The following is a 15,905-nucleotide window of genomic DNA, read 5'->3' as shown; positions in this document are numbered from 1 at the left end:
TGTGAACGCTTCAGCCTTGCCTTTTTCAATCATCCGCCATGGTTAAGGATGGGGACGTTCATGGAATCTCCTCCTCCTGTTAGTTGCTTAATTCTCCACCACCATTCGTGATTGGACGTGGCAGGACTACAAAGCTTTGACAAGGTCCGTTGGTTGTGGATTCGCTTAGCTCTATCTATAGCATGCTGTTTCTGCTATTTCGGCACCTCATTTTCAAGTACACCTGGTGTTGCTCTTCTGCAGTCATTGAACCAGGGTTGGTCATCTGGCTTGATGGTGATGGTGGAGGGGTATGCTGGGTCATGTGGTTACAGATTGTGGTGGAATCCAATTCTGCTGCTGCTGATGGTCATCAGCACCTCATGGATGCCCAGTTTTGAGCTGCTGGATCTTTTCTTCATCTATCCCACTTAGTACAGTGGTAGTGCCACATGACACGATGGAGGGTGTCCTCAGTCTGAAGACGGGACTCGGTCTCCACAAGGACTGTGCAGTGGTCACTCCCACCAGTACCGTCATGGTCAGATGCATCTGCGACTGGTAGACTGGTGAGAACGCGTCAAGTAGGTTTTCCCCTCATGTTGGTTCTCTCACCACCCGCTGCAAGCCCAGTCTGGCAGCTATGTCCTTCAGGACTCAGCCAGCTCGGGCAGTGGTGGTGCTACCGAGCATCTCTTGGTGATGGACACTGAAGTTCCCCACTCAGAGTATATGAGGGAAGCTAACCTCAGTGCTTCCTCCAAGTGGTGCTCAACATGGAGAAATAGGGATTCATCAGCTGAGGGAGGGCGGTAGGTGGTAATCAGTAGAAGGTTTCCCTGCCATGTTTGACCTGAAGCCATGAGACTTTATGGAGTCCGAAGTCAATGTTTTTTACACAGCGAGTGATTAGGATCTGGAATGCACTGCCTGAGGGAGTGGTGAAGGCAGATTCAATCATGGCTTTCAAAAGGGAACTGGATAAGTACTTGAAAGGAAAAAATTTGCAGGGCTACGGGGAAAGGGTGAGGAAGTGGGACTAGCTGGATTGCTCTTACATAGAGCCGGCGCGGACTCGATGGGCCAAATGGCCTCCTTCCGTGCTGTAACCTTTCTATGATTCTATGGCTCCCAGGGCCACTCCCACCTGACTGTATACCACTGTGGCCCCACCTCTAGTGGGTCTGTCCTGCTAGTGGGACAGGACGTACCCAGGGATGGTGATGGAGGAGTCTGGGATGTTGAATGATGGGTATGATTCTGTAAGTATGACTATGTCAGGGATAGCTCTCTAACTTTGGCATTAGTCCCCCTATGTTAGTGAGAAGACCTTTGTCGGGTCGACTGGGCTGGGTGTATCTTCGTCGTGTCTGAATTCGATGTCTAGGTCCCAGCCACGCGGGTTTTGGATGCGGGCAGCAGAGATTTGGATGAGCTCAAGTTAAGGAGGGCGGAAGGCCGGCCGGGGACCATTGGAATGCTCGAGTCTGGAGGTAACAAAAGCATGGATGAGGGTTTCAGCAGCAGATAAGCAGGGGCGGAGGCGGGCAATGTTAGGGAGCAGATATCTGTGCAAATCCGGGTAGAATTTCAGGGCTCGTTTGCATCAATATATATACTGATAGTAAAGTAGGAATTGGTGAAGGAATGAAGAATGCTGTATAGAACACAAACATTTATTTTAACCAGGAACTTGAGACTTACTTGTTACAATTCCTGCCAATGCCAGAACAAACTGGTTTTCATCTGAATCCAGATTCTGCTGTTCCTTGATGCTCCCATCTAGAGATTTCACAAAACTTTCTATTGTCTGTCCCACAATACTGAAAAACTTTTCTGCTTTGCTCTATTAATGAATTAAAAAAAGTTCCTGTTAATAACTAAAATACTTAATATGCAGAAATACAAACATATTACAACAATGTACAAGGATTTAAAACTATTCAATAAAATTCCAGTTAGTTCTAAAAAGCATAGGCTGTAAATGCAGAATATAAATTTCTGAATGACATTACTTGAATTTATGGCACTTGTGGTGAAACAGGTTAATCAGCAATCACTTAATAAATCAATTTCAACTTAATGCTAAAGCAAAGGTTTCACCGAGGGCCAGGAACAGACGTGAGTATGGACACAAGGGGGGAAAAAAATTGTTTAGGGGCCATTTTTGGGTGTGTGATGTGCTATTACCCCACGCCCAGCGTTCCATTCCAGGCCTTGCACATGGAATCAATGCAATTCATACTTTCCACCACTAGAGGGAGCTCATTCACTTAAAGGGAGGATGTTTCTTAGAAATCTCTTAAAGGTAGCTGGTACCTGTTATTTGCTAAAAATAACAGTCTACTGTCTGCACAGAGTCTGAACGGAGATCAGACATCGCACATGTAAGACACAGATGCAGCTCCCATCCCTATGTTTACACACTGATGAGTTATGTTAAAACATTGAATAAAGGTTGCACACTACTAAATCCCACATCCTACAATCTGCACACCAGACCTCACCAAACTGCCGATCTGAGTTGGGGTACCAGGCCTGCGAGAGTGAATGCACTAAGGTTCTCTGCTGATGCACTAGAGACCTTGGTGCAAGAGGTGGACAGAAGGAGAGACATCCTATATCCGAGGTGGGGGGCGGTAAGAGGCCCGCCAGACATATATCCAAAATTGTAAACAATTTTACAACACCAAGTTATAGTCCAGCAATTTTATTTTAAATTCACAAGCTTTCGGAGATTTTCTCCTTCCTCAGGCAAATGAGGAAGGAGATTTTCTCCTTCCTCAGGCATATATCCAAAAGGCAGTGGGAGGCAGCGGTGGACAAAGTCAATGCCAGGCGCACAGCATCATGAATATGGATGCAGTGCAGGAAGTAGTTCAATGCTTTGACATGAGTGGTCACGGTGTCTGAGGTCAACTGTCAAGTGGTGTCTCCGACCAACTGCACCACGCACTACACCCCCATCACCCACATACCAACAAACTCTTTCCATCAGTACTCAACTCTTCCAATCAGATGCTTCCTCTCACCCTTACACATTACCACTGTTTCAAGCTGCCCACCCACAACTCACAGGCCACACACACTGGCAGCTATTCAACCATGACAGGCACATCACCCAGACACACGTCCCGCTTTCTTGCAGGAGAAGGTGGCACATATCAGGAGGCAGCAAGTGGCAGTGGCATTTAGCCCCTCGAGCCTGTTTTGCCATTCACTGAGATCATGGTGGACCTGTGACCTAACTCCATATACCCGTCTTAGCTCCATATCCCTTAATACCCTTGGTTCACAGAAATCTATTAATCTCAGATTTAACATTTGCAAGTGAGCAAGCATTAACTGCCGTTTGCAGAAGAGCATTCCAAACGTCTCTCACCTTTTGCATTCAGAAGCATTTCCTAACTACACTCCTGCACATCCTGGTTCTAATTGTTAGGCTATGTCCCTGTGTCCTAGTATTCAAGTGTAGGAGACCTCCAAAAACAGTTGTAAATGTCTGGGCAGCCAGAAGCAATAATCCAGCCACTAACCTGTAAATCCTGCATGGTCCCTTTAAATAGCGCTGGTGGGGGTCCTCCAGGCACTCTAAGACACGTTCAGATGATCGGGGTTAAGACTGTGCATTGAGTTGAGCGTTAAGTCCCAAAATGGTGTCTATCACTTTAAATCAGCGTTGTACACTGATTGAAGCCATTTTCTCCCTGCTTTACATGATTCCAGCGTTCCTTATCTGCGCCTGCGCTAACTCCTATACCAAGATGGCGTCCGGCACACGTCACACTGGAAACGTGCGTACGCATCCAAGATCTTGAATGTCAGAGAGGCCGTGTAACGCCGAAACAACGGGCGCTACTCGGCCTAATTTAGCGCTCAAGGTGCCTGAGCTCAGCTGTGTCTCTCACCTGCAGTCACAAAGATCTACAGCAACAATGTAGCCTCAGCCCGTGTGCACAGCCGATGTCAATTACCAAATGTAAACACAGTTACAAAAGAATATATGAAACAATTTTGCCCTTCAAAATCATTCTTTCCATCATCTATGTACAATCTGCACCGTCAGAAACATTGGGCCAGATTTTGCTGACAAAATAACAGTGAGGCTATGGGCACTCGCATTATTTATGCACAAATGGTCCGGCAACTTCAGGCGAGGGGCAGATGCGAGGTTAAACACGGAAATCCAAAATTTGCTGTTCGAGTTGAGCCGCTCTGCCGTTAGCTTCACGAAAATGGCATCTCATTGTCTGCCTCACCATTCAAATGCACTGAACGGCGTGAAGTTGCTGTATTTGCGCAGTAGATACAAACTAAACTCGCCAAAGAAAGTTAAGTCTTGTTAGTTCAAGTCTAAGTACCCTTTTTAACGATGTGGTAAGTGTTAATTAATGCCAATCAACCTCTCTGGCACTGAAAATTAACTATTACAAGTGGGTTTGATAAGGTAGATGTAGAGGAGATGTTTCCACTATAAGGGTGGGTTAGGGTAGACGTAGAGAAGATGTTTCCACTTGGGGGGAGACCAGAACTAAGGGCCATCAATATAAGATAGTCACTAGTAAATCCAATAGGGAATTCAGGAGAAACTTCTTTACTCAGAGGGTGGTAAGAATGTGGAACCCGCTACCACAAGGAGTAGTTGAGCGAATAGTGTAGATGCATTTAAGGGGAAGCTCGATAAACACATGAGGGAGAAATGAATAAAGGTATGCTGATAGGGTTAGATGAAGTAGGGAGGGAGGAGGCTCATGTGGAGCATGGATCTGTTCGGCCGATTGACCTGTTTCTGTGCTATATTTACATTCTATGTAATTCTATGTAAGCGTGAAGTCTCATTCCTTCAGGTTTTAATTATTGGATATTTTTAAAATTTTTACATTAAAAAAAATCCTTTCTGTCTCTGGATTAAGAGAGAAAGAAAAAAGTCAGAAAAGAAAAGTAAAAAAAAATGTAAAAATGTCTTTCCCTCTCTCTATTTCTCTTTCTGTACCTAATTTGACATGAATTCACCCCCTCTAACTTACACTTCCTTCCCAGTCCTTGCGCTGTTAATTTCACAATCCTTCAATCTGATTGGTTAAGGAGATACCCAGTTGCTTGCCCTGTTCACTCAGGACCCAGATGCCCTATTTCTCTCGCTGTGACGTTACCAGCTCGCACTTCAGCAACTTGCCATGCAAAAAATTTCAAAACATAAACATGCAAGGGCAAGTCCAACTAATATCAGATGCCGTTTGAAGCCCTGCCACAGCAAATTACGGCCCATTAACTTATTTAATCTTATGAAGCAGGTGATTGACTGGGGCTGAGACTGCTGAGGTCTTCTGGCTCAATCCAGCCTCAACTGTGGTGGGAGCGTAGCAGAAGTGTCAGGAATTTGACTGGGATCTGGATATACCAAGTCCTGGCCTATACTGGGAGTTCCTGCTGGATCTTGTAGGAAACGGAACCTATGCATGCTCTTTACAAAGCTAGGGACTCCTAAGCCAGGAGATTCCTTGACCCTGGTCTGTCAGAGGCCTGGTGTAAAACTAGCGGCTGTTGTATCCAGTGAGATGAGGCTGACCGGCCTCATCGGACAAGTGGGTAACCCCTGGGGAATGGGTACAGGGGTCCAGGCCAGGACAGTGGTCTAGACCCATGAAAAAGGGCGAAATAATCAGGTCCTGTACACAGGGAAGGAGGGGGTAGTGGGCTGTATGAGGCCTCTGGCGGGTGGGAGGGAGAGGGGGGAGATCTGGGCTCCCCCCCTTAGATGGTGGTCTGGTGCTGGATTTCCAGCAGCATGGCGCAGGCAGGTGTCGAAGATGTGTCCATAAGCCACATGTAGATTAGATGCCCTCCTATTGACCCCACAAATTGGAGCGGGGTCAGCTCTGGAGGGCACCATCACTGCCTGACTTCAGGGATCATGGCAGTGCAGAAAACGCTAAGTAAACACATATCTAAGGATTCTGAGCTATGAAGAGAAGATGAATGGCCATGTAATCTGTTTCAGATGTCTAGCAGCAATTAGTTTGCCTCGAGGCAGTTAGCGCGGGGGTGGGGGGAGTAATGCCGCGCCTGGGGGGGGTGGAGTACCGCCGCACTGGGTGGGGAGTAACGGTGCGCTGGGGGGGGGGGGGTGGGGGGAGGGGGGAAGATGGGGGGAGAATAACGCCCCCAAAAGTGGGCGCAACCGAATTTAACCACCACTAGTTTTTAGGACTGCACTGTCTTATCCAGCCCTGTATTTTTCTATGGCCCCTGTGGCCCACAGATCTCTGTTACTGATTCCTCCTCCTGGCCAACTATTTGTAATCAGATCAGCCCTAGATTTAAAAATGTGATGCAATCTGATACATGTCATTATTAAAAATGATCAAAGCTTTGAATGAATTTGAGGTTTGCTGCCAAACCACCCAGCCTCAGACAGCCACCAAAAGCTACTATACTTTAAAGTTCCAATACAACCTACTCCTCCAAGGATAAATTTAACAGAATCCTCGTTGCTGGAGACACTCCAAAGCAAAGTGCAGACGGCAGCACCCATTTCTGTGCAGTACTCAGCTTGTTGAAGCAGTTGCTGTCTTGCTTCGTTCAACTGTAGCCTCGATGCCAATTTTTCCTTCATGAAGAAAAATATAGAAGTCGTCATTTTAGCTGGAAGTAATAATCCAGCACAGCGCAGAGCAAAAGAACAGATTTTGGCTTCTCCATTTGCCACAACACTGCTGCTGCTTAATGTCTACACCACCACAGGAGACTGACTTTTAAACATTTATAGTCCCAATGTAAAGTAAGCATGCTGGAGAAATACAGGCATACAGAGGGGATGAAGTTGATGGTAGCCGATTCGCTATCGCCCATTCTGCACTACCGCCAAAGGCTGACTGAACGCTCAGAGAATCACAAGTACATTCTTGTTAAGTGAGAACTTCAATATTTAATTTAATTGAACTTTCAGTGCATCATTTCAAATTAAGAATCCTGTTATAATCGTTCTTAGCCTTCATCCCTCATTTTGCAACACCATGATATACAAGGGCCATTTCGCATGGCCCCTCTCTCAGTGTCGGCCTTCAGTATTAAAGCACTTTTCTAACTCGCACTCCCATCTAGTGATGCCTCACAAAATTAGCCGCGTAATGTATATACTGAAAATAGCTAACATAATCCTACTTTTATGGGATTAAAGGGATTGTGGCAGCGTGGATACGGAATTGGCTAAGAGACAGAAAGCAGAGAGTAGTGGTGAATGTTTGTTTTTCAGACTGGAGGGAAGTATACAGTGGTGTCCCCCTGAGGTCGGTACTGGGACCACTGCTCTTTTTGATATATATTAATGACCTGGACTTGAGTATACAGGGTATAATTTCAAAGTCTGGAGATGACACGAAACTCAAAAATGTAGTAAACATTTGTGAGGAGGATAGTAACAGACTTCAGGAGGACATAGACAGACTGGTGAAATGGGCAGACACATGGCAGATGAAATTTAATGCAGAGAAGTGTGAAGTGATTCATTTTGGTAGGAAGAATGAGGAGAGGCAATATAAACTGAACAATTTTAAAGGGGGTGCAGGAGTAGAGACCTGGGGGTGTACATACACAAACCTTTGATGGTGGCAAAACAAGTTGAGAACGCTGTTAAAAAAGCATATGGATCCTTGGAAACAGAGGCATAGAGTACAAAAGCAAGGAAGTTATGCTAATCCTTTAAAAATCACTGGTTAGGCCCCAGCTGGGGTAGTGTGTCCAATTCTGGGCACCACACTTTAGGATGGATTTCAATGCCTTAGAGAAGGTGCACAGAAGATTTACCAGAATGGTACTAAGTTATGTGGAGAGACTAGAGAAGCTGGGGTTGTTCTCCTTAGAGCAGAGAAGATTAAGGGCCGATTTGATAGAGGTGTTCAAAATCATGAAGGGTGTTGATACAGTAAATAAAGAGAAACTGTTTCCAGTGGCAGAAGGGTTGGTAACCAGAGGGCACAGATTTAAGGTAATTGGCAAAAGAACCAGAGGCGAGATGAGAAGTTTTATTACGCAGCGAGTTATGATGATCTGGAATGAACTGCCTGAAAGGGTGGTGGAAACAGATACAGTGGTAATTTTCAAAAGGGAATTGGATAAATACTGGAAGGGGAAAAATTTGCAAGGCAATGGGGAAAGAGCAGGGGAATGGGACTAATTGGATAGCTCTTTCAAAGAGCCGGCACAGGCATGATGGGCTGAATGGCCTCCTTCTGTGCTGTATCATTCTATGATTTTAAAATAAACATAAAGATAGTCAACATGCTAACATAATTTCACAGATCAGAAACATGGCCTCTGTCCAAGGTGGAACCAAGCTGGTCGCAACTCTGACATCCTATTTGACCCCGAGATGAGCTTCCGACCACCCCATATCCGCTCCATCACTAAGACCGCCTACCTCCACCTTTGTAACATCGCCCGCCTCCGCCCCTGCCTCAGCCCATCCATGCCTTTGTTACCTCCAGACTTGACCACTCCAATGCTCTCCTGGCCGACCTTCTACCTACCACCCTCCGTAAACTTGAGCTTGTCCACAACTCTGCTGCCCATAACCTAACTTGCACCAAGTCCCGTTCACCCATCACCCCTGTGCTTGCTGATCTACATTGGCTGCCAGTCCAGCAACGCCTCGATTTTAAAATTCTCATCCTTGTGTTCAAATCCCTCTATGGTCTCGCCACATCCTATCTCTGTAACCTCCTCCAGTCCTTCCGAGATCTCTGCACTCCTCCAATTCTGACCTCTTGCGCATCTCTGATTTCCTTCGTTCCACCATTGGCAGCTGTACCTGCAGCTGCCTAGGCCCGAAGATCTGGAATTCCCTCCCTAAATCTCTCAACCTCTCCTCCTCTAAGTCACTCCTTACATAGAATGTACAGAACAGAAATAGGCCATTTGGCCCAACAGGTCTATGCCGGTGATTATGCTACACACAAGCCTCATCCCATCCCACTTCATCTAAACCGATCAGCATAAACTTCTATTCCTTTCTCCGTCATGTGTTTATCTAGATTTCCCTTAAATGCATCTATGCTATTCGCCTCGACTACTCCTTGAGGTAGCGAGTTCCACATTCTAACCACCCTCTCGGTAAAGAAGTTTTGCCTGAAGTCCTTATTGGATTTATTAGTGATTCTCTTATAATTATGGCCCCTAGCTTTGGTCTCATCCACAAGTGGAAACATCTTCTTTATGTCTACTCTGTCAAACCCTTTCATAATCCTAAATACATCTATCAGGTCACCCCTCAGCCTTCTCATTTCTAGAGAAAAGAGCCCCAGCCTGTTCAATCTTTCTTGATAGGCATAATCTCTGTTCTGGTTTCATCCTTGTAATTTTTTTTGCACTGTCTCCAGTGCCTCTATATCATTTTTATAATATGGAGACCAGAACTGTGCACAGTACTCCAAGTGTGGTTTAAGCAAGGTTCTGTAGAAGTTTAACAAAACCTCTCTGCTTTTGAATTCTATTCTTCTAGAAATGAACCCCATTGCTTTGTTTGCTATTTTTTATGGCCTTAAGTAAAAAGTATGACCTGCGTCACTACTTTTAGTGATTTGTGTATCTATACTCCATGATCCCTGGTTTGCAGATGATAAAGTTAGGAGGCACAGTAAGTTGTGTAGATGGGAGCAGGAGTCTACAAGGGGACACAGACAGACTAAGTAAGTGGGCAAAACTATGTCAGATGGAGTTCAATGTGGGGAGGTGTGAGGTTATCCACTTTGGATCAGAGAAAGAATCTTTTCTAAATGATGAGACTGGAGATGTGGAAGAGCAGAGAGATTTGGATGTCCAGGTTCACAAATCATTAAAAGCTGGTGGACAGGTTCAAAAAGTAATCACAAAGGTTAAAAGAAGTTGGCCTATATCACACAGGGACTGGAATACAATGGGAAGTTATGCTGCACTTATTTACCAGAGGCTTACAGGGTTCATTTTCATAATTTCTAAAGCTCTTGATTCAGAAATTGTCCCTTTAGATTGGAAAATTGCAAATGTAATGCCATTATTTAAGAAAGGTGTGAGAGAGAAACCAGGAAATTACAGCTCTGTTAGTCTAACATCTGTTCTGGGGAAGTTATTGGAATCTATAATTAAAGACAGAGTGACTGAGCACTTTGGGAAATGTGAGCTGATTGGAGAGAGCCAACATGGATTTGTAAAGGGCGGGTCATGTCTAACGAACCTAACTGAATTTTTTGAGGAAATAACTAAAGTAGTAGGCAGGGGAATGTCTATGAATGCAGTTTATATGGACTTCCAGAAGGCATTTGATAAGGTTCCACAAAAGAGATTGTTAGCTAAAATTAAAACTCATGGAATTGAAAGCAACCTGTCCTTATAATTTAACACTGGAACATGGGAACAGGAGTAGGCCATTCAGCGCCTCAAGCCTGTTCCACTATTCAGTGGCTGATCTGTATCCTAACTCTGTCCACCCGCCTTGGTTCCATATCCCTTAATAACCTTTGACTAGCAAAAATCTATCGATTTCAGATTTAAAATTATTAATTGAGCTAGCATCTATTGCTTTTTGTGTGAGAGTTCCACACTTTTACCACCCTTTGCGTGAAGAAGTGTTTCCTAACTTCTCTCCTGCCCTTGCCTGGTTCCATTCCTATCTATCCAGTCATAGCCAGAGAATCTCCTTCAATTGCTCCTCTTCCTCAGTATCAACTATACCCTCCAAATTTCATGTCGACTGCAAATTTTGAAATTGTACTTGTGATTCCCGAGTCCAAATCGTTTATGTAAATGGTGAACAGTGGCCCTTGCATCGATCCCTGTGGAACACCACTTCCCACCTTCCGCCAGTCTGAGTAACTAACTTTAACCCCTACTCTCTTTTCTGTTGATAGACAGCTTGCTATCCATTCTGCAGCAGCCCTCAGCTACGACCTGGGAGATCAGGGGTGGGGGAGAGATCGGGATGGAGGGGGCGACTGGGAGATGGAGGGGAGCAGCGATCGGGAGAGGGAGAGGAGCAGCGATTGGGAGAGGGAGGGGAGCAGCGATCGGGAGAGGGAGGGGAGCAGCGATCGGGAGAGGGAGGGGAGCAGCGATCGGGAGAGGGAGAGCGATCTTCCAATCAATGGGGGACTTGAGACCATAATCCATGCTGACACTCCAATGCAGTAATGAGGGAGTGCTGCACTGCCGGAGGGGCAGTACCGGGGGAGTGCTGCACTGTCGGAGGGGCAGTACCGAGAGAGTGCTGCACTGTCGGAGGGGCAGTACCGAGGGAGTGCTGCACTGTCGGAGGGGCAGTACCGAGGGAGTGCTGCACTGTCGGAGGGGCAGTACCGAGGGAGTGCTGCACTGTCGGAGGGGCAGTACCGAGGGAGTGCTGCACTGTCGGAGGGGCAGTACCGAGGGAGTGCTGCACTGTCGGAGGGGCAGTACCGAGGGAGTGCTGCACTGTCGGAGGGGCAGTACCGAGGGAGTGCTGCACTGTCGGAGGGGCAGTACCGAGGGAGTGCTGCACTGTCGGAGGGGCAGTACCGAGGGAGTGCTGCACTGTCGGAGGGGCAGTACCGAGGGAGTGCTGCATGTCGGAGGGGCAGTACCGAGGGAGTGCTGCACTGTCGGAGGGGCAGTACCGAGGGAGTGCTGCACTGTCGGAGGGGCAGTACCGAGGGAGTGCTGCACTGTCGGAGGGGCAGTACCGAGGGAGTGCTGCACTGTCGGAGGGGCAGTACCGAGGGAGTGCTGCACTGTCGGAGGGGCAGTACTGAGGGAACGCTGCACTGCCAGAGGAGCTGTCTATCGGATGAGATTTTTGTTGAACTGATGTCTGCTCTCTCAGGTGGATGTAAAAGATCCCGTGGCACAATTTGAAGACGAGCAGGGGAGTTCTCCCCGGTGTCCTGGCCAACACTTAACCCTCAATCAATACCACTAAAACAGATTATCTGGCCATTATCTCATTGTTGTTTGTGGGATCATCTTGCTCTGCGCAAACTGGCAGCCACACTTACTGCATTACAACAGTGACTACACTTCAAAAGTACTTCATTGGCTGTAAAGCGCTGTGGGACATCCTGAGGTAGTGAAAGACGATATATAAATGCAAGTTCTTTCTTATTCGGCCTCCTATTTGCCCTGTTTCAGGCGCGAATCTCGAAGCCACTGTTTCTGCCTTTACCAATATGGTGGCGGCGCCCCTTCAGCGCACAATGAGTGTGCGTGCCCCGCCTGCCATATTGGACGCTTATGTAGCAGCAATATGTAATATTTCACACCCACGGTTCAATCCCACCCTCCAACAGGCTTCCCGTGAATGTACCCACTAGCTGATGCTCCGTGGCATTGCTGACAGTGGTCTCGAAGTGTAGCTATGGGGCTTGATTTTAGCCCGGAGCCGGGAAGAGGGCGGAGTTGGAATTCCTGACTGGAATCCTGGAAGTACAGGCTTCCCGGACATCCGTACGATTTTGATGAAAGGGTGTTGTTTTCTTTTTTGCCGGTTTCCCGCCCAACAGGCCAGCCTGATTGTCAGGCTGGCTCTCAGTTGGACAGGAGAAGAGGAAGAGGACGTACGTGTGCGTGCCCTGCCTGCCATATTGGACGCTTAGGCACCTGTTTGGCGCTTGAATAACGGGCACTGCGCCATCTAATTCCTAGGCCATGATATGAAAATTGACATATATGGGACCAAGTGGCAGCTGGACATTGCTTAATGAATTGTTACCTCTCGCTCCTTTTGGCAGTCTGTCTGTGCTGTTTGCAGCCTAGCTTTAAAATGATCACAATCCAATCGTAACTGTTCATTCTCCTGTTCCTTTCTCTCTAAAGCTGTAATATAGAAATATTACATGTATAAAAAGGAGCCATAACTCTGACACTGTAAAAAGTTGTGCTTTACACCAAGGCATGATGTAGCAGCAATATGTAATATTTCACACCCACGGTTCAATCCCACCCTCCAATGGGCTTCCCGTGAATTTACCCACTAGCTGATGTTCCGTGGCATTGCTGACAGTGGTCTTGAAGTGTAGCTATGGGGCTTGATTTTAGCCTGGAACCAGGAAGAGGGCGGGGTTGGAATTCCTGACGGGAAACCTAGAAGTACAGGTTTCCCAGACATCTTTATGATTTTGACGAAAGGGTGCTGTTTATTTTTGCTGGTTTCCCGCCCAACAGGCTGGCCTGATTGACAGGCTGGCTCTCAGTTGGATGGGAGAAGAGGAAGGAAGAGGACGTGATCAGTTAAGAGCTAGATACGTGGGGGGGCTGTCAGTCATTTGGGGGGGGGGGGGTTGGAGAGATTGGGGGGGTGGTCGCTAAGGGTAGGCTTGTTGGACCTGGGGGAAGCACTCCTCCTCCTCCTGATCCAGAAGCTGTGCTACAAAAGCACTTACCTGCAGTTTTGGGCCTTTTCGCCTTCTCTCACATGGCGTGAAGGAGAAGGCCCGGGAAACCCGGCCCCCAGGGGCTAAAATCAAATAAGCTTTGAAAATGAAGTCCCACAGCCTCCTTTAAAACTTTTAATGCCCGACCCACCTAAGACTGGGTTGGTTGCCTACCACTTGTCCCACCCCCGTGAAAACTGGAAATGGGCGAGTTTTAGAATTTTGAAATTGTTACTGCCCCCCCACCCCCAACCCACCCGTTTTTCCAGGCTAAAATAATGCCCATGATGTTTAACATGGTCCCATTCCATGCCCAATATTAATAATTCCACCAGTTCTTACGGGCAGCATCTTATGAGCTATAGTAAATACATTAAATTAAGAAAGAAAAATCCAATTTTAAAAACTTTGTGGTTAATAATTTGTGCAGCATTAATGGCTAACCAAACCTTTACAGCATCTCCATGGCTGCTTATTCATAAACTGAATTACATTCTTCCAACAGAAAACATTGTACAACAAAAGCAAAAAACTCACTTGTTTCAGTGATTTCCAGTTGGTGAAAGTTCTCCAGGAATTCTCCATTAAGAATCTTAGGCAAAAAGTCCTTGATTTGCATAGTCTCAGTTGTTAGCCTCTCTAAGTCTCTCCTCCGAATTTTAACAAACTCATCTTTGCCTACAGGCTTCTGAAACACAAATAATTAGCAGTAGAAAGCTCAGTAGGTAGGTAAAGTCCATTGATGGAGTCCTGAGAGCATTTAATTATTAACTGTTAAAGGAGCAGAAACAACTCTGAGCACAAGCCTTCCTCTTTTTTAATAATGTTCAATTTCTACTTCCAAAAATACGTTGTTATTGAAAAAGGCAAACACATTGTTGCTTTAAAAAGTTGGTACCATACAGGAGTTATGGGGAGAGAACGGGACAGTGGGATTAGTTTTGGATTGATACAGGACCATGGAGAGAGAGCAGGGCAGTGGGGTTAGTTTGGGATTGATACAGGACTATGGGGAGAGAGTGGGGCAGTCGGATTAATTTGGGATTGATGCAGGACAATCGGGAGAGAACGGGGCAGTGGGGTTAGTTTTCGAATGATACAGGGCTATGGCAAGAGAGCTGGATAGTGAGAATAGTTCATTGATACAGGACTATGGGGAGAGAGTGGGGCAGTGGGGTTAGTTTTGGATTGATACAGGACTTTGGGGCGAGAGCTAGATAGTGGGATTAATTTAGGATTGATACAGGACTATGGGGAGAGAGCTAGATAGTGGGATTAATTTAGGATGATACAGGACTATGGGGAGAGAGCTGGACAGTGGGATTAGTTTAATTGATATGGGACTATGGGGAGAGAGTGGGGCAGTGAGGTTAGTTTTGGATTGATACAGGACTTTGGGGAGAGAGCTAGATAGTGGGATTAATTTAGGATTGATACAGGACTATGGGGAGAGAGCTGGACAGTGGGATTAGTTAAGGATTGATACAGGGCTATGGGGAGAGAGCTGGATAGTGAGATTAGTTTAGGATTGATACAGGACTATGGGGAGAGAGCGGGGCAGTGGGGTTAGTTTTGGAATGATACAGGGCTTTGGGGTGGGTGCAGTAGTGGGATTAGTTTGGGATTAATATAGTCAACAGCTGGCACAAACACAATGAAGTAAGGAAATGGGACACTCGATAAATGAGTACTTTGCATTCATTTTCACGATGTGGAGATGCCGGTGATGGACTGGGGTTGACAATTGTAAACAATTTTACAACACCAAGTTATAGTCCAGCAATTTTATTTTAAATTCACAAGCTTTCGGAGATTTTCTCCTTCCTCAGGCAAATGTTCATTTTCACAGCAGAGAAAAAACACAAAATTCCAGCGAAATTTATTGGATTTAATATAAGTAAAAAATATGGTACTGGAGAAAGTAATGCAACTTCAGATAGACAAATTTCCAGGACCTGATTGTGTCCACACCAGGGTATTAAAAGAAACAGATGGGGTAATTGAAGATGCATTAGTCATCATTTTCAAAAGCTCCCTAGATTCAGCTGTGCCTTTGGATTGAAAAATTGCAAATGTCACTCCATGATTTAAGGAGGGAGGAACCAGGAAACGACAGACCTGGCAGTTTAACATCAATTGTGGAGAAGTTACTGGAATCTATCATCAGGGACAGAGTGACTGAGCACTTGGACAAGTATCAGCTGATCAAAGAGAGTCAGCATGGACTTGTGAAAAGCAGCTCATAGAATGACACAGCACAGAAGGTGGCCATTCAACTCATCATGCCTGTGCCGGCTCTTTGAAAGAGATATCCAATTAGTCCCACTCCCCTGCTCTTTTCCCATAGTCCTGCAAATTTTTCCTTTTCATGTCTGACTGGGTCAGGTAATGTCAGATTAATCTAGTTGAATTTTTTGAGGAGGTCACTAGCTTGGTGGAAAGGCGAGTGTCTATGGATATTGTTCTATATGGATTTCCAGAAGGTATTTAATAAGGTTCTGCACAAGACATTATCAGCAAAAATTAAAGTGCACGGAATTGGAAGTAATC

General features: G+C 46.0%; 1 protein-coding gene across 1 annotated transcript in view; it reads right to left on the bottom strand.

Annotated features, from left to right (window-relative positions):
• Positions 1-15,905, bottom strand: part of hsf2bp (heat shock transcription factor 2 binding protein) — a 76,134-nt gene that overhangs the window by 54,610 nt on the left and 5,619 nt on the right. The window contains exons 2-5 of the mRNA XM_067992408.1: positions 13,893-14,043; positions 12,695-12,798; positions 6,440-6,589; positions 1,684-1,825 (exon numbers count right to left, since the gene is read on the bottom strand). Coding sequence (XP_067848509.1) covers positions 1,684-1,825; positions 6,440-6,589; positions 12,695-12,798; positions 13,893-14,043 — 547 coding nt within the window. The remainder of the gene's footprint in view (positions 1-1,683; positions 1,826-6,439; positions 6,590-12,694; positions 12,799-13,892; positions 14,044-15,905) is intronic.

Source organism: Heptranchias perlo, chromosome 11, assembly GCF_035084215.1.
Source record: "Heptranchias perlo isolate sHepPer1 chromosome 11, sHepPer1.hap1, whole genome shotgun sequence".
Lineage (NCBI taxonomy): Eukaryota > Metazoa > Chordata > Chondrichthyes > Hexanchiformes > Hexanchidae > Heptranchias > Heptranchias perlo.
Note: the sequence above shows the minus strand (reverse complement) of the source record. Positions and strands in the feature narration are given on the sequence as shown.